This window comes from Triticum dicoccoides, chromosome 2A (assembly GCF_002162155.2).
Source record: "Triticum dicoccoides isolate Atlit2015 ecotype Zavitan chromosome 2A, WEW_v2.0, whole genome shotgun sequence".
Lineage (NCBI taxonomy): Eukaryota > Viridiplantae > Streptophyta > Magnoliopsida > Poales > Poaceae > Triticum > Triticum dicoccoides.
Window position 1 is genome coordinate 415,453,616 of NC_041382.1, and position 22,899 is coordinate 415,476,514.

At 43.4% G+C, this 22,899-nt stretch overlaps 1 protein-coding gene across 10 annotated transcripts in view; it reads right to left on the bottom strand.

Moving 5' to 3' along the window:
- Positions 1-9,285, bottom strand: part of LOC119354752 — a 14,414-nt gene extending 5,129 nt beyond the window's left edge. For 6 of the 10 annotated variants that reach the window (XR_005171202.1, XR_005171201.1, XR_005171199.1 and 3 more), the window contains exons 1-4: positions 9,151-9,285; positions 8,986-9,063; positions 8,812-8,883; positions 40-138 (exon numbers count right to left, since the gene is read on the bottom strand). Coding sequence is in view for 2 of the 10 variants with exons in the window: in XM_037621496.1 (XP_037477393.1) it covers positions 40-138; positions 8,812-8,883; positions 8,986-9,063; positions 9,151-9,234 (333 nt within the window). In the remaining 8 variants the exon portion in view is untranslated. Of the gene's footprint in view, positions 1-39; positions 139-8,811; positions 8,884-8,985; positions 9,064-9,150 lie in introns of those variants that run through there. The other 4 variants (XM_037621499.1, XM_037621497.1, XM_037621500.1 and 1 more) reach the window with 2 other exon arrangements.
- Positions 9,286-22,899: the final 13,614 nt, after the last annotated feature.

A 22,899-nucleotide genomic window follows, 5' to 3' on the forward strand; every position in this document is an offset into this window, starting at 1 on the left:
GGCATGAAACATGGAGGACATCACATGAGAACTTCTTACCACTATGGAGATAATATTGGCCAGGCAGCTAAACCCATCATCAAAATGGTGGTCAGGTGGCAAACAGCAACTGTGAGCTTCTTCCGAGCACGAAACAATCTCCAAAAAGGCAAGGGGATGAAACAGGTAAATATGTATTATCTCTTAATAACATTGTACTAAAGTATAGATAGCAAATGTGCATGAGTTTGAGTTCAACAAAATATAAGAATAAGATACAAGACAAAAATTAAGTATGGTACAGAATATCTCAATAAAAATGCACAAGACCTGTAGGTTTCAAGGAAAGCATATGAAAGCTCAATTTTCTATTCTAACTGCTGACTGAAACTCACTCTGTCGGTTGCATGATTGGCACACTCGAGCTGCTCCACGAGACATCTTACAATACGGACTACATTTATGTGCTACTGGTTACTTGCAAGTTTGGTACGTGTTGACACCTGATTTTGGCAAGATATAGATTGCAATGAAGATGGTCTCGAGTGAACGGGTTTTCAGCATGAAAAGATTCACATCGCCGAGTGGGACAACTTTGATGTTTCGGTTATATTCATTTGACCTTATCTTACGGACCGAAACTATACTCCGAGTGTCATAATTCAATGTTTCGAGTGGTTTTTGGCCAATCACGTCTTCAAGATGACCTCGGATGAAGGAGCACTCTTAAGGAATTGTCTTCGTCTCGTTGAGCCAATCGATTTTGATATATAAATCATCTCAATCCGAGTTCATATGCAAAAGTTAGACTGCAGACCGAACCTCAACGGAAATATGGCGCGAGGTGCGAGACACTTGTCTGATAGGTTGCGCGAGTAATTCGGCCATCAAGGCGGCCTTGAATCGAAAAACCTTCAACACGAAAAAGTTTTGTCTCGTCGAGCCGATCGTTTTTCATATAAAATTTGTCTCAATCCAAGATCGTATGCAACCTGGAGAGGCAAATCAAGATCAGGCTGTGTTTTCAGTCGGGAAATCCGAGTGAAAAGTTTACCATCCGAGTGAAAACCTACCGATCGAGTAAAAGGTCGAGTGAAAACTTATCGATCGAGTAAAAGATTGGCTTCCGAGTGAAAATATAGTAATCCGAGTGAAATTATCATCCGAGTGAAGTTATTCCGAGTGAAAAGATTACCGTCGGAATGAAAACTTGATGTTCGAGTAAGATATTGCCTTCCGAGTGAAATATAGTCATCCGAGTGAAAGATTGTCTTCCGAGTGAAAGACTCTAACATCCGAGTGAAAAGGTCCAGTCGGACGAAAAACTCTAATATCCGAGTGGATGAGCTCGGATCCGAGTGAAACTGAAGATGTGCCCGAAAGGTAATCCAGATGAGCTCGGATGGAAAAGTGATCAACACGGAAGTTGTGCGCATCGTCAAAACGGTGAACTTTGGTTTTGGAGTCATTATCATCTAAGATAGTATACGGCCTGTAAGTTCACTACGAGACTCGGACAATCCAGTCCGTTACATGACCGAGTCCGACTGGATATTAAAGATGGCTTCGTAGAATATTTAAGATGGTCTTATTTGGAAAAGTGTTCAACATAAGAATTGTTCGTCTCGTCGAGGCACACAAGTTTCATATTTGGGCCGTCTTGATCGGAGGTCATATGCAAGCTCGGCGGCCCGCGCAAGGAGGAAGACAGAAGTTGGGCCAGATTCAGACTGAATCCGAGTTGGAATAGAATTAGGACTCTAGGACGTGAATTGATGTAATTTTTTGTAAGAAAAGCCTAGATGAATCCTTTGCTTGTACGGGAAGTCCAGCCGCCTCTTATATATGTTGGGGGTGATGGCCGATTGAACAACACCAATCGAACCAATCAATCTATTACACTTTTGTGTGCATCTATCTTTATCCCCTACCCTTGTATTTTTCTTTCTCGTTATTCGTTCGTTCTTCGCGTTGGAGGGCAGCGATCGACGAGGCTCTAGGGGCGAGCGAATCGACCTAGGGCAGCCCATAGCCGCCGCACTCCCTGGCGGGGTCCCTCCCGGGCGTGTGGGGTTTCGGGTCTTCAAAAGCGCCCGCTGACTGTCTTGCGTATCACGCTGTCGGTCGGGTCTCCTTCGACGTGAGCTGCGGTGCATCACCCCCGGCGTCAAGGGTACACGTGACATGTTCGTGTGTCAACACACTTTTTGGTGACTCCGCTGGGGACGAAGCTTTGAACAGTCTCCAGCCTGTTCTTGCTACGAGGAGAGCGTCATCGAGCGGCTGCAATCTACAACGGTAACATGTATCATCAATCTCCTTACGTAGATGCAAATAGCCATTATGTTGATGTTGCTAGATCTTTCAATGGACATGTCATGTCGGCTAGCCCTAACGAGCAAAGGCCGACTAGTTATTCCGTTGGAGAAACTTGGAATTTACATAATCGCGACATGCAACTTATGAATCTGAACTTTCATGCATCGACAATATCTTTCAATATGCCGATGAACAACACAATTTGTTCGAGTGATCAATATATGACACCTCATGTGCAGGAGGGCATCTCACAGTTTTATCCATCGGCAGCCAACTCGCAATATGCAGGTTTATCCCCAAACATGCCGATGAATGAGGCAATCGGCCATGCTTCCATTAGCTATTTGAACGGTTATCCTCAGTCATCATATAATACACCTCATAATATTAATTGTTCAGCATCATATGCAACTAAAAGTATTCATGACTCGGCTCACTTTTATGGCCGAGTGAATGGAGATTCTACAGGAGTGTATGTGTCTAATATTGCAGGAGATGAGGTGACTTTGGCTGCGTTAAAAATCTTAGCGCAAAATAAGAAGATTACCACTCTTTGCCTTGAGCAACATGATAAAGGTTTGGTTCCTGATTATGAGGCAATAAAAGCTAGGGTTTGAAAGAAGATGAAGTGTTACCGATTGATCAAATTGGCATGAGAAAATATTCAACAACAGTGCACATGTCTTCACCTATCATTGCAGCATGTTATACACCCCCTATACAATCGCAAAATTTCGGCAACATCAATTCATTGCCGAAAGATCATAAAAGTATTGGGGGGCAAGCTGATCCAAGCAGGGCTGAGTTTAAAGAAAAACATGTGGCCCAAGTGGACAAGATCAAGCCAAAGCTCACAGGGAATAGCGTCAACGAATTTACTACGCCAACTCTTGAGGAATTACCAGCAGAATATCGACATGCTTATGAAGCACTCAAGAAGAAACGTGGAGTGGAATATTTGCAAGAATACGTCAAGTGCCTTCCTCCATGTAGCAACCATGTTGGCTCCTTTGCAATTTTGGGGCAAGATAAAAAAGAAGCTTTGCAAGAAAATCGTCAAGAAAGGGTTCACTCGGCTAATACGGTTGATTCGGTTGAAACTGAGTCAAATATGACTAAGTCGTCTACAGCTGAGTTGAACAGTTCCTTTTGTGACAAGACAATGGTGGATTCAATTGAAACCAAATTAACCACTGAGACGTTTAAGGCCGAGTGCGTTGCATCGAGCCAGCCGAGTGCATCGTGTCAGCCAAGTGCATCACCGGCTAAAGCCGCTGGAGCCGAGTGCATCAAGCCAGTTATTGCTGCGTGTACCAAAATAGAAGATGCAAGCTTCACCAAGCAAAAGAACGGTAAACGCAACAAATTGGCCGTGCTCGATTTTTCTGGATGTGAGGGAGCTTACATGCTGCCCTATGAGTTCCGTGCAAAAGAAATTGATGAGCATCAAGAGCAAAGTTATATGGGCAAACAAAGTTTGACTAGTGACGAAGACCAAGAACCAGAGCGTGCAGCTGAACGAAGTATAGCTGACGAAGAGCGGCCGAGTGGAATCCATTCGGGTAATCCGAGTGAAATCTACTCGGGAAATCCAAGTGAAATCTATTCAGGCAATCCGAGTGATGAGGCACGAGATCCAGAAAAAGAGGAAGATGCATTCGAGAATTATTCAGAAGCGGAGCAAGGTATTGTTCCAGTGGTGCAACCATCTTCTCGTTCCAACGACTTCACAAAGGTACACCTAGCCGAGAGTTTACTCAGTTTTCGATTCGGTCAAAATCATATTGTTGATGCACCCGTTAGTAAGATTCTAATTAATTTTGAAAGACTGATCGAGATGAGTAATCTGTTTGTTTCGAATTATCTTGTTACTAATCATGCTGATCAACACATGGCACCATTCATAGAGGCTAATAGTGACAACTTATCGCAACCAAAGTTGTTCCCGTCATGCCGACTGAACTTTATATTCATATGGGCAACTTTGTTTGTTTCATGCCTGGCTAACATTTGGTCTCAGATGAGATGTATATTATGTAATTATTTTGGTTGCAGGAGTATAAAGCCAGGTTCAAAGTTCTCCAGGATAGCCGATTCAAGAGCATCGGGAAAGGAGGACGAAAATCAATGCATAGACGAGTCGGATGATGTTAAACTGACACCGCTCGGTTGTTTTGTATCGAAGCCGGTATCACAATATCGGTTAATGGACCAGGAGTGTACGTCCAGTGCAGTCATAGTGGATCACATCATCGGTACATCGCTGACTAATCTTATTATTATAATTGATCACGATGTCGAGCCGTCAAGACAAGAGCCAACGCAATGTTCGTTCAAGCAAAATGTCAAAGATTGCAACATGATCCATCAAGTCAAGCAATCGGACAAGATAGGACGATTGGAGTTTGTTGAGGCACGATCATTTGGACAGTCGGATCATTTTGACGGCCATCAAATGTTGACTCGGCTATCTTCAGCCGATTTATCTAAAAGTGGACATGTACACGTCAATGATGATGGGGTCAAGTCTTCGAGCAATGATATTGTTAAAAAGTGCATCAAGAACAATCTTGAAGACGGAAATTCCATCAAAGCTACAATGATAACATCTAGCACTGGGGGGCAACAAGAGAATTCAAAGACCGGTGCACGCACAACCAAAGAAAGCAAATGCCATGGTAAGCACAAAAGCAAAAAACCGAAAGTCACTTTCGCGCAGTTATTAGAAAAGTACCAAAAGATAAGTGAGGCAAAGAGTGCTTATCGGCCGAGTGAAGCAAAAGCATCGAAGTCACCCCCAAGGCATAAATCTGAAGACTTGCATTGGCAAAGGAAGACGTTGAGCAAGCAGACTTCATATCCTGCTTTTGGGCCGCCAATGCCAATGTCGTGGATGCCTCCCTACGCTCATGTAAATCCATATCCATCATGGGGCACGTATGATACAAGGGCAAATTATCCATCTTATTTTAGATCATCTCGCCAACATTATGCAGCTCCAAAAAGATCAACATTTGATGAACAATCACACGTCAAAGACCGTTTCAATCATAAGGAATCGGTCCGGAGCTCAAGGAACAAGAAAGAGGTGGTCAAGCAAGTGTACCAGGTCAAGAAAGATGGTCGTAAGTGTGCTACTTCAGATTTGTTCTCAAATAACAAAGAGCCAGTTAAAGTATTGACATTGGCTACAAAAGGCAACGAGGCAAGTCAATCAAGTGCCAAATCTGAAGGGAAGAAGTTGAGAGTGCACAAGGCCAAAAAAGAGTTGGCATTGGTTGAAACAAAATCACAGCCGACGTGCTCACTCGGCTTAGCACATTGGCAAGAGAAGGAATTACAAAGACTTAGTGCACATGAGTTGAGAAAGAAGAACATGGCATGGGTTTCCAAGAGGAGCAGTCAAAATAGAAATGATGTCCGACCTTCTATTGCAACAAGTGTTAAAAAGGTGAAGAAAGAAAAGGATGGCCGCAAGAGTGCTATTTCAGATCCGACTCCAAATGACAAAAAGCCAGCCGGGCCTATGTTGGCTGCTAAGGACAAGAAAGTGAAGCAAGTAAAATTTAAGGATCCAATAGTCAAGTTTGGACAGGCCAAAGTTTGGACAGGCCAAGCCAGAGATGCCCAAAGTCAGGAAGAATTTGCCAGTGCATAAACCAAAGTCCCAGCCGGGACGCCCACTCGGCTTACCATATTCGCAACAGAAGAAGCTAAAACGTCTTAGGGCCAAAGAGCTGGAGAAGAGGAACATGGCCTGGGTTCCTAAGGAAAATCCTCGAGTCAAGAGCGGCATCACATCTCCTGTTGCGAAGCCAGCAGAAATGAGGGAGTACAAGTGTAAAGCCCGTAGGCGAGGACGACAATTTTCATATAGGAGACTCCAGGAGGCGTCTCATCCATATTCTTCAATCGTACCATCAAAATCAACGCTATGGAATTTATCCTCAGCTGAAACATCTGACTTATTTCGGCTATTCACACTTTGGTGGACGGACTCCCGAGCACTTTTGAGATAAGAACGCATGGCCAATATTTGCATATCGCCCTCAGAATTCATTGTGTTGACAAACCCGGCATCTGGCTAACGGTGTTCACCATGGTTGATTTCCTACTCCTATAGCCGATGCTCATTGTTTGCCAATACTGGCGAGGCCGACTTAATTATTGAGTCGACCACCAATCAAGGGTCTAGTGCATAAAAGAGCCCCGACTCCAAATGTTATTTATTTGCAGGATCCAAGTCAGGAGACAGACGTTGTTCGGCGGAGGCTTGATGGTGTACTTTGATAACGAGTTGAGTCGCCGAACAGTTGACGGTATTCCTTTGAGGTGCATGGTCATAATCGTTCGGCAACCGTCTTCGTTGAAGGGTTCTAATATTCCCAGGGAATGCCTGGACAAATGCAAGGTCCGGATTGACATAAGAAACTTACGTGGAAGCCTTTGTGACATCCAATTGTTGTTTTCAGACAACTATTATCCAAGAGGCTCTACCGAAGAAGCAACAAACATGAGCATATGGATGATTAAAATTATCATACTCAACATGCACAGCCGATGGAGTGTTGACATTGTGCTTAAACATTACCCTAAGCAAGGTATTTTCTGGCACGCAAGCTCTGCCAGAAAACAGGGGGGCATGTGTTGACACCTGATTTTGGCAAGATATAGATTGCAATGAAGATGGTCTCGAGTGAACGGGTTTTCAGCATGAAAAGATTCACATCGCCTAGTGGGACAACTTTGATGTTTCGGTTATATTCATTTGACCTTATCTTACGGACCGAAACTATACTCCGAGTGTCATAATTCAATGTTTCGAGTGGTTTTTGGCCAATCACGTCTTTATGATGACCTCGGATGAAGGAGCACTCTTAAGGAATTGTCTTCGTCTCGTCAAGCCAATCGATTTTGATATATAAATCATCTCAATCCGAGTTCATATGCAAAAGTTAGAGGCAATACACTGCAGACCGAACCTCAACGGAAATATGGCGCGAGGTGCGAGACACTTGTCTGATAGGTTGTGCGAGTAATTCGGCCATCAAGGCGGCCTTGAATCGAAAAACCTTCAACACGAAAAAGTTTTGTCTCGTCGAGCCGATCGTTTTTCATATAAAATTTGTCTCAATCCAAGATCGTATGCAACCTGGAGAGGCAAATCAAGATCAGGCTGTGTTTTCAGTCGGGAAATCCGAGTGAAAAGTTTACCATCCGAGTGAAAACCTACCGATCGAGTAAAAGGTCGAGTGAAAACTTATCGATCGAGTAAAAGATTGGCTTCCGAGTGAAAATATAGTAATCCGAGTGAAATTATCATCCGAGTGAAGTTATTCCGAGTGAAAAGATTACCGTCGGAATGAAAACTTGACGTTCGAGTAAGATATTGCCTTCCGAGTGAAATATAGTCATCCGAGTGAAAGATTGTCTTCCGAGTGAAAGACTCTAACATCCGAGTGAAAAGGTCCAGTCGGACGAAAAACTCTAATATCCAAGTGGATGAGCTCGGATCTGAGTGAAACTGAAGATGTGCCCGAAAGGTAATCCAGATGACCTCGGATGGAAAAGTGATCAACACGGAAGTTGTGCGCATCGTCAAAACGGTGAACTTTGGTTTTGGAGTCATTATCATCTAAGATAGTATACGGCCTGTAAGTTCACTACGAGACTCGGACAATCCAGTCCGTTACATGACCGAGTCCGACTGGATATTAAAGATGGCTTCGTAGAATATTTAAGATGGTCTTATTTGGAAAAGTGTTCAACATAAGAATTGTTCGTCTCGTCGAGGCGCACAAGTTTCATATTTGGGCCGTCTTGATCGGAGGTCATATGCAAGCTCGGCGGCTCGCGCTAGGAGGAAGACAGAAGTTGGGCCAGATTCAGACTGGATCCGAGTTGGAATAGAATTAGGACTCTAGGACGTGAATTGATGTAATTTTTTGTAAGAAAAGCCTAGATGAATCCTTTGCTTGTACGGGAAGTCCAGCCGCCTCTTATATATGTTGGGGGTGATGGCCGATTGAACAACACCAATTGAACCAATCAATCTATTACACTTTTGTGTTCATCTATCTTTATCCCCTACGCTTGTATTTTTCTTTCTCGTTATTCGTTCGTTCTTCATGTTGGAGGGCAGCGATCCACGAGGCTCTAGGGGCGAGCGAATCGACCTAGGGCAGCCCATAGCCGCCGCACTCCCTGACGGGGTCCCTCCCGGGCGTGTGGGGTTTCGGGTCTTCAAAAGCGCCCGCTGACTGTCTTGCGTATCGCGCTGTCGGTCGGGTCTCCTTCGACGTGAGCTTCGGTGCATCACCCCCGGCGTCGAGGGTACACGTGACGTGTTCGTGTGTCAACAGTATGTTAATTCTAATAATCCAGTAAACCCTAAAACTAAACATCAGAGCGACCGATGAATGGCTCAGGGAAATCCAACTAAGGACTACTGTAGTACAGAGATAAACAGTTAAAAGGGACCAAAAACTAAGCAACTGAAGTCTGAAGCAATACCTGATCCGATGCGCACCCTTGCTCCCCATCATCCACCTCGTCGTCGTCCCAACCTCGAATTGTCTTGTTTACCTAATAACAAACAAAAGTCCTCAAAACAAGCATGGGAAGAACGGGAACGGAAAACGTAAAGCAGCAGTAAATCAAATCATCGAATCGAAGCTAGAGGATTACCCGGGAGAGCGCGACGAGTATGCGCCGCTCTTCCTCTCTCGTGAGCTGCGGCCGCCGCGTCGCCAGCGGTTCGGGTTCCTGCAGAGGAGGGAGGACAGCGCAAGCGGCGTGAGAGGCTAGCTGGGAGGCCGCGGTTACCAGATACGAGCGCCCGGCGTTGCTTACGAGGTGGGGGAGGAGGGAGTCGGCGACGAGGTCGCAGAGGCGCGCGAGCTGCTGCCTCTCCTGCCACCGCGGCCGCTCTGCCATTTCCTCGCCGTGGGTCTGATTCGAATCGATGGCTTCGATAGGGGGATTACCGTCTACCGCTTTGAGGAGAATAGCGTTTTTTTCCTTCTAAATCAAACCTGCTTTGTGGGCCAGCTCTTTTGGATACAACAATGTTATAGGATTATTTTTCGCAAGAAAATGCCATAGGAATAATTGAACCCGTATGCACACAAAAGGCCACTATCTAGAAAAAAAATGACAGATTACAACTATGACTATATCATTACCATATCCACTCTTCATTTATTCCTAATTTGCAAACTGATTGAAATGGATACACTTCATATTTCTAATTAGTGTGCACTTTTTTTTTACTAACATCATTCTTTTGCTAATATTATGCCATGAGAACATGGTCTACAAATTCTCTTCTTGATGGAATAGAGGATTCCTATTTTCTAGTATTCTCATGAGAACATCTACTAATAAGTCAAATGAATTGTAAATTTTATTATTCTAGAGGTTTTTTTGATAAGTTATATGAAATCTTGCTAAGTGCATCATCCAGGCTCTTCATCTCTACTCAGTCCATATATAACATAAACAACAACATTGGATTTACATATTTTTCTTTTGCGAGTGAAATCGGAGTTTTATTCCAAAAGTGTAGAGTTACAGTCAGCCGACAAAGAAAAATGCTACACATTAGATAAATGGATTGAGCATCAAATAAAACAAATGCAAAGAAAAATATCTTATCAATTGACAGTAAAATGTAAGCTTGAAACTTGCTGATGTAAAAGTTCATGTTTAATAGAAAAATAAAAGTATTTTGGATTCGAAATGCCATGTCTGTAAAATTGCAGAGCATGCCCTATAAAGATGTGCTCCAATGCAAAGGAAGATGGGATGTGACTTGTGAGCCATTACAATTGTGTTTCATAAGGCATCAATCTAGGTAACAAATTGAAGTCAATAGTTATTTTTATGAATAGTCAGTAGAGAATTTTTCTCACGTAACCATAAAAAGGAGTGCATGTACAAGAAAAACCACCACACAAATCATCCTAGAGTTGATATTTGCTGGTTCAAAAGTATCGTCTGTTTCTCGTTGTAAACACGACCTCATACCAAAACAAAGCACTAGTGCGGCAGTACCCTATATGTTAGGGAATGCGGTAATTTAAAAAAATATTCATACGCACACGCAAGATCATGGTGATGCATAGCAACGAGAGGGAAGAGTGTAGTCCACGTACCCTTGTAGACCGTAAGCGGAAGCGTTATGACAACGCGGTTGATGTAGTTGTACGTCTTCATGATCCGACCGATCCTAGTACCGGAAGTACGACACCTCCGCGATCTGCACACGTTCAGCTCGGTGACGTCCCACGAACTCTCGATCCAGCTGAGTGTCGCGGGAGAGCTTCGTCAGTACGACGGCGTGATGACGGTGATGATGATGCTACCGGAGGGCTTAGCCTAAGCACCGCTACGATATGACCGAGGTGGATTATGGTGGAGGGGAGCACCGCACACGGCTAAGGAATCAATAATCAACTTGTGTGTCTATGAGGTGTCCCCTGGCCACGCATATAAAGGATGGAGGGAGGAGGAGGCCGGTCCTCATATGGCGCGCCCAAAGTGTGGAGTCCTACTAGGCTCCCTAGTCCTAGTAGGATTCCCCCTCCCACATGGAATAGGAAAAAGGGAAAGGAGAAAGAGAAGGAAGGAAGGCGGCGCCCCCTTTCCCTAGTCCAATTCGGACCAGTCCATGGGGAAGGGGCGCGGCCACCCTTAAGGCCTTTCTCTCCTTTCCCGTATGGCCCATTAAGGCCCAATACGAATTCCCGTAACTCTCCGCTACTCCGAAAAATACCCGAATCACTCGGAACCTTTTCGATGTCCGAATATAGCCTTCCAATATATCGATCTTTACGTCTCGACCATTTCGAGACTCCTCGTCATGTCCTCGATCTCATCCGGGACTCCGAACAAACTTCGGTCATCAAATCACATAACTCATAATACAGATCGTCACAGAACGTTAAGCGTGCGGACCCCACGGGTTTGAGAACTATGTAGACATGATCGAGACTCATCTCCGGTCAATAGCCAATAGCGGAACCTAGATGCTCATATTGGTTCCTACATATTCTACGAAGATCTTTATCGGTCAAACTGCATAACAACATACATTGTTCCCTTTGTCATCGGTATGTTACTTGCCCGAGATTCGATCGTTGGTATCTCAATGCCTAGTTCAATCTCGTTATGGCAAGTCTCTTTACTCGTTTCGTAATGCATCATGCCGCAACTAACTCATTAGTCACATTGCTTGCAAGGCTTATAGTGATGTGCATTACCGAGAGGGCCCAGAGATACCTCTCCGACAATCAGAGTGACAAATCCTAATCTCGATCTATGCCAACTCAACAAACACCATCGGAGACACCTGTAGAGCACCTTTATAATCACACAGTTACGTTGTGACGTTTGGTAGCACACAAAGTGTTCCTCCGGTATTCGGGAGTTGTATGATCTCATAGTCATAGGAACATGTATAAGTTATGGAGAAAGCAATAGCAACAAACTAAACGATCATCCTGCTAAGCTAACGGATGGGTCAAGTCAATCACATCATTCTCTAATTATGTGATCTCGTTAATCAAATGACAACTCATGTCTATGGTTAGGAAACATAACCATCATTGATTGAACGAGCTAGTCAAGTAGAGGCAAACTAGTGAAACTCTGTTTGTCTATGTATTCACACATGTACTAAGTTTCCGGTTAATACAATTCTAGCATGAATAATAAACATTTATCATGATATAAGGAAATATAAATAACAACTTTATTATTGCCTCTAGGGCATATTTCCTTCAGTCTCCCACTTGCACTAGAGTCAATAATCTAGTTCACATCGTCATGTGATTTCACACCAATAGTTCACATCTTTATGTGATTAGTTCACATCTTCATGTGACTAATACCCAAAGGGTTTACTAGATTCAATAATCTAGTTCACATCGCTATGTGATTAATACTCAAAGAGTGATCATGTTTTGCTTGTGAGAGAAGTTTAGTCTACGGATCTGCAACATTTAGATCCGTATGTATTTCGCAAATTTCTATGTCTACAATACTCTGCACGGAGCTACTCTAGCTAACTGCTCCCACTTTCAATATGTATCCAGATCGAGACTTAGAGCCATCTAGATTGATGTAAAAAGATTGCATCAACGTAACTCTTTACGATGAACTCTTTTATCACCTCCATAACCGAGAAATATTTCCTTAGTCCTCTAAGGATAATTTTGACTGCTGTCCAGTGATCTACTCCTAGATCACTATTGTACTCCCTTGCCAGAATCATGCTAAGGTATACAATAGGACCGGTACACAACATAGCATGCTTTATAGAACCTATGACTGAGGCATAGGGAATGAATTTTCATTCTCTTTCTATTTTCTGCTATGGTCGGGTTTTGAGTCTTTACTCAACTTCATGATGACCCACAAGTGTAGGGGATCTATCGTAGCCTTTTCGATAAGTAAGAGTGTCGAACCCAACAAGGAGCAGAAGGAAATGATAAGCGGTTTTCAGTAAGGTATTTTCTGCAAGCACTGAAATTATCGGTAACAGATAGTTTTGTGATAATGTAATTTGTAACAGGTAACAAGAAATGCAAGTAAATAAGGTGCAGCAAGATGGCCCAATCCTTTTTGTAGCAAAGGACAAGCCTGGACAAACTCTTATATAAAGTAAAGCGCTCCCAAGGACACATGGAATTATCGGCAAGCTAGTTTTCATATGATCCGCGTTCGGTACTTTGATAATTTGATATGTGGGTGGACTGGTGCTTGGGTACTGCCCTTACTTGGACAAGCATCCCACTTATGATTAACCCCTATTGCAAGCATCCGCAACTACAACAGAAGTATTAAGGTAAACCTAACCATAGCATGAAACATATGGATCCAAATCAAACCCCTTACGAAGCAACACATAAACTAGGGTTTAAGCTTCTGTCACTCTAGCAACCCGTCATCTACTTATTACTTCCCAATGCCTCCCTCTAGGCCCGAACAATGGTGAAGTATCATGTAGTCGACATTCACATGACACCACTAGAGGGATGACAACATACATCTCATCAAAATATCGAACGAATACCAAATTCACATGACTACTTATAGCAAGACTTCTCCCATGTCCTCAGGAACAAACGTAACTACTCACAAAGCATATTCATGTTCATAATCAGAGGGGTATTAATATGCATAATGGATCTGAACATATGATATTCCACCAAGTAAACCAACTAGCATCAACTACAAGTAGTAATCAACACTACTAGCAACCCATAGGTACCAATCTGAGGTTTGGATACAAAGATTGGATACAAGAGATGAACTAGGGTTTGAGATGAGATGGTGCTGGTGAAGATGTTGATGGAGATTGACCACCTCCCAATGAGAGGATCGTTGGTGATGACGATGGTGATGATTTCCCCCTCCCGGAGGGAAGTTTCCCCGGCAGAACAGCTCCGCCGGATCCCTAGATTGGTTTGGCCAAGGTTCCGCCTCGTGGCGGCGGAGTTTTGTCCCGTGAGCTTGCTTATGATTTTTTTTCCTGGACGAAAGACTCCATATAGCCAAAGATGGGCATCAAAGGGCCACCAGGGGGCCCACGAGGTAGGGGGGCGCGCCCCCCACCCTCGTGGACGGTGGGTGGCCCCCCTCTGATACTTCTTTCGCCCAATATTTTTTATATATTCTGGAAATAATTCTCATGGAGTTTCATGACTTTTGGAGATGTGCAGAATAGGTCTCTAATATTTGCTCCTTTTCCATCCCAGAATTCCAGCTGCCAGCATTCCCCCTCTTCATGTAAACCTTGTAAAATAAGAGAGAATAGGCATAAGTATTGTGACATAATGTGTAATAACAACCCATAATGCAATAAATATCGATATAAAAGCATGATGCAAAATGGACGTATCAACTCCCCCAAGCTTAGACCTCGCTTGTCCTCAAGCGAAAGCCAAAATCTAAAAATATGTCCATATGTTTAGAGATAGATGTGTCGATAAAATAAAATATGGACATGAGGGCATCATGGTCATTCTTAGAACAGCAATATATATATATATATATATATATATATATATATATATATATATATATATATATTGTCATATGATCTCTTATGCTAGAGTAACAATTCATTCACATACTCAAGTATGAATCAGAAACTTCATTGAAAACTAACAAACTATAATCTCAGTCATTGAAGCAATTGCAAATTATCATAACATAGGAAAGAGTCAATATAAGAGCTTCTCATCAAGTCCACATACTCAACCATCATTTAGTCTTTCACAATTGCTAACGCTCACGCAATATTTATGGTTATGACGTTTTAATCGGACACAGAGAAAAATAGGGGCTTATAGTTTTGCCTCCCAACCTTTTACCTTAAGGGTAATGTCAACAATAATAGTTCATGAAAACCCACATCCAATTAGCCATATATATCAGGATCTTTCCAACACATTGTGCTTGCCAAAGGATAAAATATAAAAAGGAAAGGTGAAGATCACCGTGACTCTTATATGAAGTATAAGACAAGAATAAAAGATAGGCCCTTCGCAGAGGGAAGCATAGGTTGTCATGTACTTTTATGGTTGGATGCACAAAATCTTAATGCGAAAGAACATCACTTTATATTGCCACTTGTGATATGGACCTTTATTATGCAGTCCGTCGCTTTTATTTCTTCCACATCACAAGATCGTATAAAACTTATTTTCTCCACACTAATAAATCATACATATTTAGAGAGCAATTTTTATTGCTTGCAACGATGACAACTTACTTGAAGGATCTTACTCAATCCATAGGTAGATAAGGTCGACTCTCATGGTAAAACTAGGTTTAAGGATATTTGGAAGCACAAGTAGTATCTCTGCTTGGTGCAAAGAATTTGGCTAGCATGAGAGGGAAAGGCAAGCTCAACATGTTGGATGATCCATGACAATATAATTTATCTTAGATGTAAGAAAACATAATCCATTACGTTGTCTTCCTTGTCCAACGTCAACTCTTTAGCATATCATATTTTAATGAGTGCTCACAATCATAAAAGATGTCCAAGATGGTATATTTATATGTGAAAACCTCTCTTTCTTTATTACTTCCTATTAATTGCAACGATGACCAAAACTATGTTTGTCAACTCTCAACAACTTTTATTCATCATACTCTTTATATGTGAAGTCATTACTCTCCATAAGATCCATATGATCTCTTTATTTATTTTTATTTATTCTCTTTTATTCTATTCCCTCAAGATCATAGCAAAATAATCAAGCCCTTGACTTAACACTAATCTTTATTATATATATAGCTCACGGACTCGATTACATAGAAGGATCATAAAGCAAAACTCACAACTAGATCATACTAAAACTTTATTCTACTAGATCAAGAAATTACCAAAAGGATTGAACTAAGAAAAAGGGTAAAGATAAAAGTGATGGTGATACGATACCGGGGCACTCCCCCAATCTTGGAAGTTGCCAAGGGGAGTGCCCATTCGTGATACTCAGTTCTTCTTTGTTAGTGAAGAAGGTGTTGGTGATGATGGATAGTCGCACATCGAGCGTAGGAGATCCTCCAATTTGCAGATAATGCCCTTGAGTGCGATGATATGCTCCTTCAACAAAAGATTTTCAGTTGTGAGATACTTGTTTTGAATACGAGCTAACTCAATCATCTTGAAAGCCTCAATCTCCGTTGGTGTCGTGCGATTGTCACGGCAGATGTCCTCATGGAAGGACTTAGTCGTGGAGCCATCACTACGGGTTAGCTTGAAGGGGTTAAACCGGACAAAGGGACATGAGAGTTTATACTAGTCCGGCCCCTTCGATGAAGGTAAAGGCCTACGTCTAGTTGTGATTGGTATTGCTGGGGTTTCGAAGACCAGGGAGCGAATCCACTTTGTCTGGCTTCGAGTTATTGTTTTCTGTCCCTGAACTGCCGCTGGGTCACCCCTTTATATATTCAAGAGGATCCCGGCCGGTCTACGGAGTCCCGAGGCTGGCTCATACAAGTGTCCGCCTCGGTACTTCTTTCTTATCTTACAATGCAAGTTTATACAATCATGGCGGCTTACTATCATGGGCCCTAAACCGCCTATGGGCTCTGGGCCTCTAAGCTTCATCCGTAAAGCGCCATATTCTGGGTTTCCTTGGGCTTCGGTATAACCGAAGGTGAACCGGCCCCTCCTGGGCGGTTTACCCTCAATGGTTATATCTTCAACATTAGGCCCCAGATTGATTTGAACCTGTTCATGTCAGTCTTCAATCCTTGTACTTCTGGCAATTCTCGTAAACCGCCATATTGTCTTCTCCCTGTGAACTTTGATGAATCGCCATGACGTCATCTTCTGTTACTGTAGTAAATCATTGTGATGTCATTCCTGTATAAATTTTTTTATAAAGATTCCCTTCTCTTTAATTAATTCCCGAAGATCGAGGCGACAGCTGCATCCTCTTTTGCCGCCTCCGATTCCTTGATTTTCGCGCCTGCCGTTTTATCCCACTTCCTTATAAATAAAACCGGGGCGCCTTCCATTTTCTCTCTTTCCAAACTGCATCGTCTTCCTCCTCGCGACCCGAAGACCTCAAGTATCGCCGCCGCCGCCGTCGTTGATCTTCCAATCCGCACCGACTCAGGCCGCTGCATCGACCTGACTCTGACCAGAAATCGACAGTGAACCTCCGTAGCTCGTCCACATCCGTGAGTTCTTCTCCTTCCCCTTCTCAGATCTGCATTGGAACTTTTTGTTGAGTTCGTCGGTGGTCATCGCTGCCCCATGCAAACCCTTGTTAGTTTTCACCTCCAATACCCTGTTTAGATTGTAAAAACAATGTAGAACTGCTGCAGCAATTGTTTGCACTTATCCTGCATAAAAATAGATCTTATTTCCATTGTTTAGAAGCTCTCTTTGAATGTATGAACTTCTCTGCACTGTTTTAGGTCTAGAAATTTTTCCTTCCAGAGCGACCGTTTGATCCAAAATAATAATTGCAACTTGTGAAACCTGTTTGTTCCATACTTAACAGATTTCCAGCTTGGGTTTCTGCCTCCAAAGGGCGGTTTATCCTTTAGTGTTGATAATTCGTCGTATGTCATTAGCCCTCTCTTAAACCGCCATCTAGACTTTGAACAGCCATGCCCGGTTCACTTCATACGTATACCTTGAATTGCCGGTTTAACATTTTGACAAACAGATACGAACCGCCAATCGTAAACCGTCCATTTTCCTTTTACAGACTTTGTAAGATGACGAAACAATTTGCTGCTTGCAACTGGGTTCCGTCTCGGATCACAGAAACGCAAATCAATGAATATGTCACCACCGGCGCTTTAGCCTAAAAAAATGTCCTCCGTTGGCGAGTTCCTGGCCCTGAATGCCCCCCTAAACCTCAAGATGGAGAAGTGATTGTATTCTTGCAACATTTAGCTCGAGGTTTCAGTCCTCCCGGATCAAAAAATTTCCGGGATGTTCTTGCCAGGCTCCAACTTCATCCTCAAGATATTGGACCAAATTCTGTGTCCAACATATGCAATTTCCAAGTATTCTGTGAGGTTTATCTGCAAGAAGAACCCACCATCGATCTCTTTCTAGATCTCTTTCACTTAAACCGCCGGACGGAATTTTCTGATGGACCTAATACTGAACTTGGCGGTGTGTCGATTCAAAAGAGGAAAGAGGTTGATTTTCCTCACGCCAAACTTCACAGCCATCCAAAAGACTGGAACCACACTTGGCTCTACTGTCAAAATACTGCCCCTGCTGAAGAGAATCCTCTACCGGGCTACCGTCCGTATCGACTCAGCAATAATCACCCCTTACCTCAGAGATTGCCTACCAAAGACCGACAAGCTAATGCATCTCAACTCGCCAAACTCCGGGCTCTCCTTGCCAACGGTTTAACTGGTGTTGATCTCGTCCATTGCTGGATTTCATGGTGCATTCTCCCTTTAAGCCGCCGGCCCGGATTGATGTTTGAATACACCGGCGACACCAATGATCCTCAACGGTTTAACTCAATAGAACTGACAGACGATGAAGTCAGTGAAAGTGTAAAGAAAATACTTGACGAACCGCTCGCCGTATGTACTCAAATTGGTCTTCGTCCTTTTTACGCCTCCAACAAACCGCCAGGGGTAAATATTTTAACCTTGCACTTTTCCTTATTCTTCTCCGCTTTGACACTGCTATAATGATACTTTTGTGCAATCCCATAGGCCAGTAACTCTTTTTGGAAAAAGTAAACTCAAGACAAAGTATCTAAGGCCCCTCGTGGTAAGACCAAGGTCATCAAGAAAGCTGCCAAAAAGAAAACTGCTGAGTCTTTAGAGCCACCAGAAGATGTTGATGACTCGGCTGAAGAGGTAAAGTTTGACTCCCTTGACTTCTATCCATATATTTTACTGATAATGATTACTCCCAAGATGATGCGGAGGCCAGCCATGCAGATCATATTGAGGTAATTTGTCTTTCTTCTGACTCAGAACTTGTGCCGGTTCAACGATTTCGCCTTGCAGTTCGGAAAGTGAAATGCTCTCACCCTGTTGCTCATTTGGATCAAAAACTTTCTTTGAAGATACATCAAACCGAAGGGTGTCGCACAACCCGGCACAATGGTCAACAGGTCACTTCTTCCGGTTTACCTCACACCCCAAACCGGAAACGTCGTCCAGAGGTTGCTTGTTCTCCTGAAAAACATTATCTTTTGATGCCCTCTCAATTCATCTCATTCAAATTATCAGGCATCTTCTAATTCGTCTGGCGGTTCATCAACCACTCAGCTGCCTCCACTGAAAACCGTCCCTGGGTAAGTGTGTAGCCTTCCCTTCTCTTTCCTAACTCAGTTGACCATGCTAATCTTTGTTTTAATATTAGTGCTCAAGCTCGTTTGAGTAAGAAGGCCAAGACCAGCGCCCCTACCGGTGAAGTTGAACCAGAGAAAACTCCTGAGGGTCTTGATAAAAATCTTGATAATGTCGTGGATGATTTTGCCCTGCCAGAGCCAACTATCAATGCTAATCCGCCAGAAGTTAATCCGGCCATACATGAGGATACCTCAAGTCAACATGTTATGCCTGCAAGTCCGGCTGCTGATCCGCTGAAGTCAAGTGCTAATCCACCAAGCCCAGCCAAAGACGATGGCGTTATTGTTACTGGCACTGCTTATACCGCTCCGGGTGATCCAGTTGTCTTGGCAAAACATACCGCCAAGGATGAGTTTATTTCAATGGGCAAGAGGAAGATGGAAACTGATATGTCAAAATATGCTAATCTTTCTGCCCAGGATCTTCATTCCGGTTTCTTGAACCGGCTTTATACAAGTAGAGATAATGAGGCTGTCTTGGTAAATCTGATGAAGGAATGTTATGAGGTAAACATTTTCCTCCTCATCTTTGTATTTTCACTGCCTTGTATCCTGTAGCCCCCAAGGGTCGGTTTAATTTGTAAAAACAAACCGGGACTTTGAATTTCCAAACTGCACATTGTTGACTTTTAAGTTTTTTGAACAAACACACATTAGCTCCCAAGTGCCAGGATTGAAACTTGTATGAATCCTTGGGACTTTGAAGAAGCAGTAAGAAAGAATTAATCCGCATTAGCCCCCAAGTGCCAGGATTGAAACTTGTATGAATCCTTGGGACTTTGAATAAGCAGTAAGAAAGAATTAATCCACATTAGCCCCCAAGTGCCAAGTGTAGAACCAGTTGTATGCTTGGGACTTTTGATAAAATATTAAAATGCTCCTCTTGTTTTTGGCAGGCTGACATAAACCATCAACGGACGCATATTGCTGATCTTCAAGAAAGTATCAAATCTCACCAAGAAGAATCCTCCAAAGCCAAAGATGAGCTTCGAGACGCTTTAACTTTCATAGAACGACTGAAAGAAGAAGTCAAGACGGAACGTGCCAACTGGGATACTGAAAAGGGGACATTACTGAAACGGGTTGAAGACGCCGAATCTGCACTTAAACCGGTGGCAGAAGAGCTTTCTGGGTTAAAGCGTCAAGTGAACGCTATGACCTCCGTAGTATTTGGTAAGTACTCCTAGCAAAGTATTTGAAATACCCATCTTGTAAGGTGCCGGTTGAAATATGAAATTCTTAAACCGTTGCAGGGAGCCGCATTACTCATCTGGGCTCAGATGTACGAATGAAGCTGAAAGCATCATATACTCTTCTGGAACAACTTTACACCGGTGCTCAACAGGTTATCTGTGCAGCCTCCTATGACAATCCGGCCCCAACACTGATCAAGGATACTCTGACAAGGCTATCCATGGTACCAGCGCAGCTAGAAGAGGTGAAGCGATCTGCTGCCAGGGCCGGTGCTTTGTTGGCACTTACCCGAGCCAAAGCATGGATAGCTGACTTGGATCCGGTTGACCTTGCCAAAGGCTTTCCAAGCACACAAGAAAATGGGGCAGATTTTGATGATGCAGCCCTTAAAAGAGTGACAAGGGAGATGCGTCCTCTAGCGAGTCAGCTGGTAGAGGATGCTAACTTGACGGTTCACTGGTCTTATTATGATGCCAACAACAAACGGGTTAACCCTGTCATTCCGGAGGCGCAAAATCTTATTCCAGGAATCCGTAAGCACACTTATGCCCCTGACATTGATCCATCAGAACTTATCAGTGACGAAGCTATCTTTCAGGCCTTAACCCGGATTGACTGGACCACCACAAACTTCCAGCCGCTAGGTGGGGAAGAGGAAGCTGAACCGACGCCAGATGACCCATCAACTTCACAGCAACATGGTAATGAGACTTGATCCGGCAATTAGAGTGATGCTCCAGAAACCTTGTTCTGCTGGAAACACCATATTTTGGGCCTTCAAGCGCCTTGTAATAAGCTAGTGGAAATACTTTGATCTGTTGCCCTCGTGCAGCGGGATACACTTTGCGTTGATTTGTCATGAGAATTTCAGTACTGGCTTATGTATTTTTACCATATTATGCAATCCATGTGTCTGCATACGAAAAATCTGTCCAAGCGGTTTACCACCGGACGGGTCAAAATATCCCACTTGGTAAGCAATTATGGTTGCAGCAATAATAAATCATACCTGTGATATAAAACATTGCTGTCGGTTTACCAATTGTGATTTGAAGAAGGGTGAAAACCCAAACTCCACCGTACCATGTTGGTATATATATGATATAGAACCGGGTTGTGACGAACGTCGGCCGGTTGCTGGAGACAAAGCGTCAAAGCCAGACCGGTTTTGAAGGATGCCAGATTACCTTTAATTGTATACTTGAACAAAAGATCCGTAAGCCATGCCGGGTTTAAAAAACTCCGGTTTAACGTAGACTTCACGAAAAATAAAAACTTGGCAGAAAAAAGCAAACAAAAAACTGTAGTCGAGGCTTTTCGAGGGCTGCCAGGCCCAAATCGAGGCTTTTCATGGGCTGCCAGGCCACTGAGTTAAACCATTTTGGCAAAGCCTTTTAAGATGGTCCTCCAACTAACCAATCATCGTTTTAACTTTGACAAGTTCAGGGTCTCAATGAGAGTAACTGTCAAACGTTCGAAGGGTCGTGCCAGGATTACCTGGATAGGAGTGGCTTACTTGATGAAGGCAGGTTAACCCGGGGTTTTAGGTGAATACACCAGGCTTCCAAGCCGTGGGTTGATACCCAGCTACAAGGGTCCTTTCAAACTCTTTGGTATTTGACGCAAAGAGCCCCCAAGTAACTTTGTGAGCTGTGCTTAATGGGTGCCTATGTTTGAGTTGTGCGTAGCAACAAGACTCTCTTTGGCCCCTTGGGTGTGAAGCTCCCAAGCTTTGTTGTGGCGTGATAGCCGCATCAAGAGGGTAGTAATGCTATGTTCTCTTTGGTGAATACACCTATGTTTGAACAGGGAGCCCCCCAAGGCGTGATAGCCGCATCAAGAGGGTAGTAACGCTATGTTCTCTTTGGTGAATACACCTATATTTGAACAGGAAGCCCCCAAGTTAACAGATATTTGAAGGAAGAAAACGGCGGAGGCCCTGCTTGATAGCAAGGATGCCGGTTTATTATATTGATCATAATATATACATTGTTGAAATATGTACATACGAAAAGCCTGTGACTTTAAGTGTAATAAGGCCGTAGGAGAGCTATGTTCCATGGCCGCCGGGTCTCCTCCTCAGAGCTATGTGAGTCTTCTCGAACGTCAATGAGGTAGTATGATCCGTTGTGCAGATTTTTGCTGACCACAAAAGGCCCTTCCCAAGGTGGGGATAACTTGTGCATATCAGTCTGGTCTTGAATGAGCCGAAGTACCAAATCACCTTCTTGAAAGGTTCTTGTCTTAACCCGGCGGCTGTGATAACGCTGTAGGTCTTGTTGATAAATCGCCGACCGAGCCAAAGCCATGTCTCGCTTCTCATCTGATAGGTCTAGCGCCTCTTGGCGTGCTTGCTCGTTGTCTGCTTCAACATAATTCGCGACCCGGGGCGAGTCGTGACAAATATCACTTGGAAGGATAGCCTCAGCCCCATAGACCAGAAAAAAGGGCGTATATCCCGTAGATCAGTTTGGGGTGGTATTTATGCTCCATAACACAAATGGTAATTCCTCCACCCAACAACCCGGCGTCTGCTTCA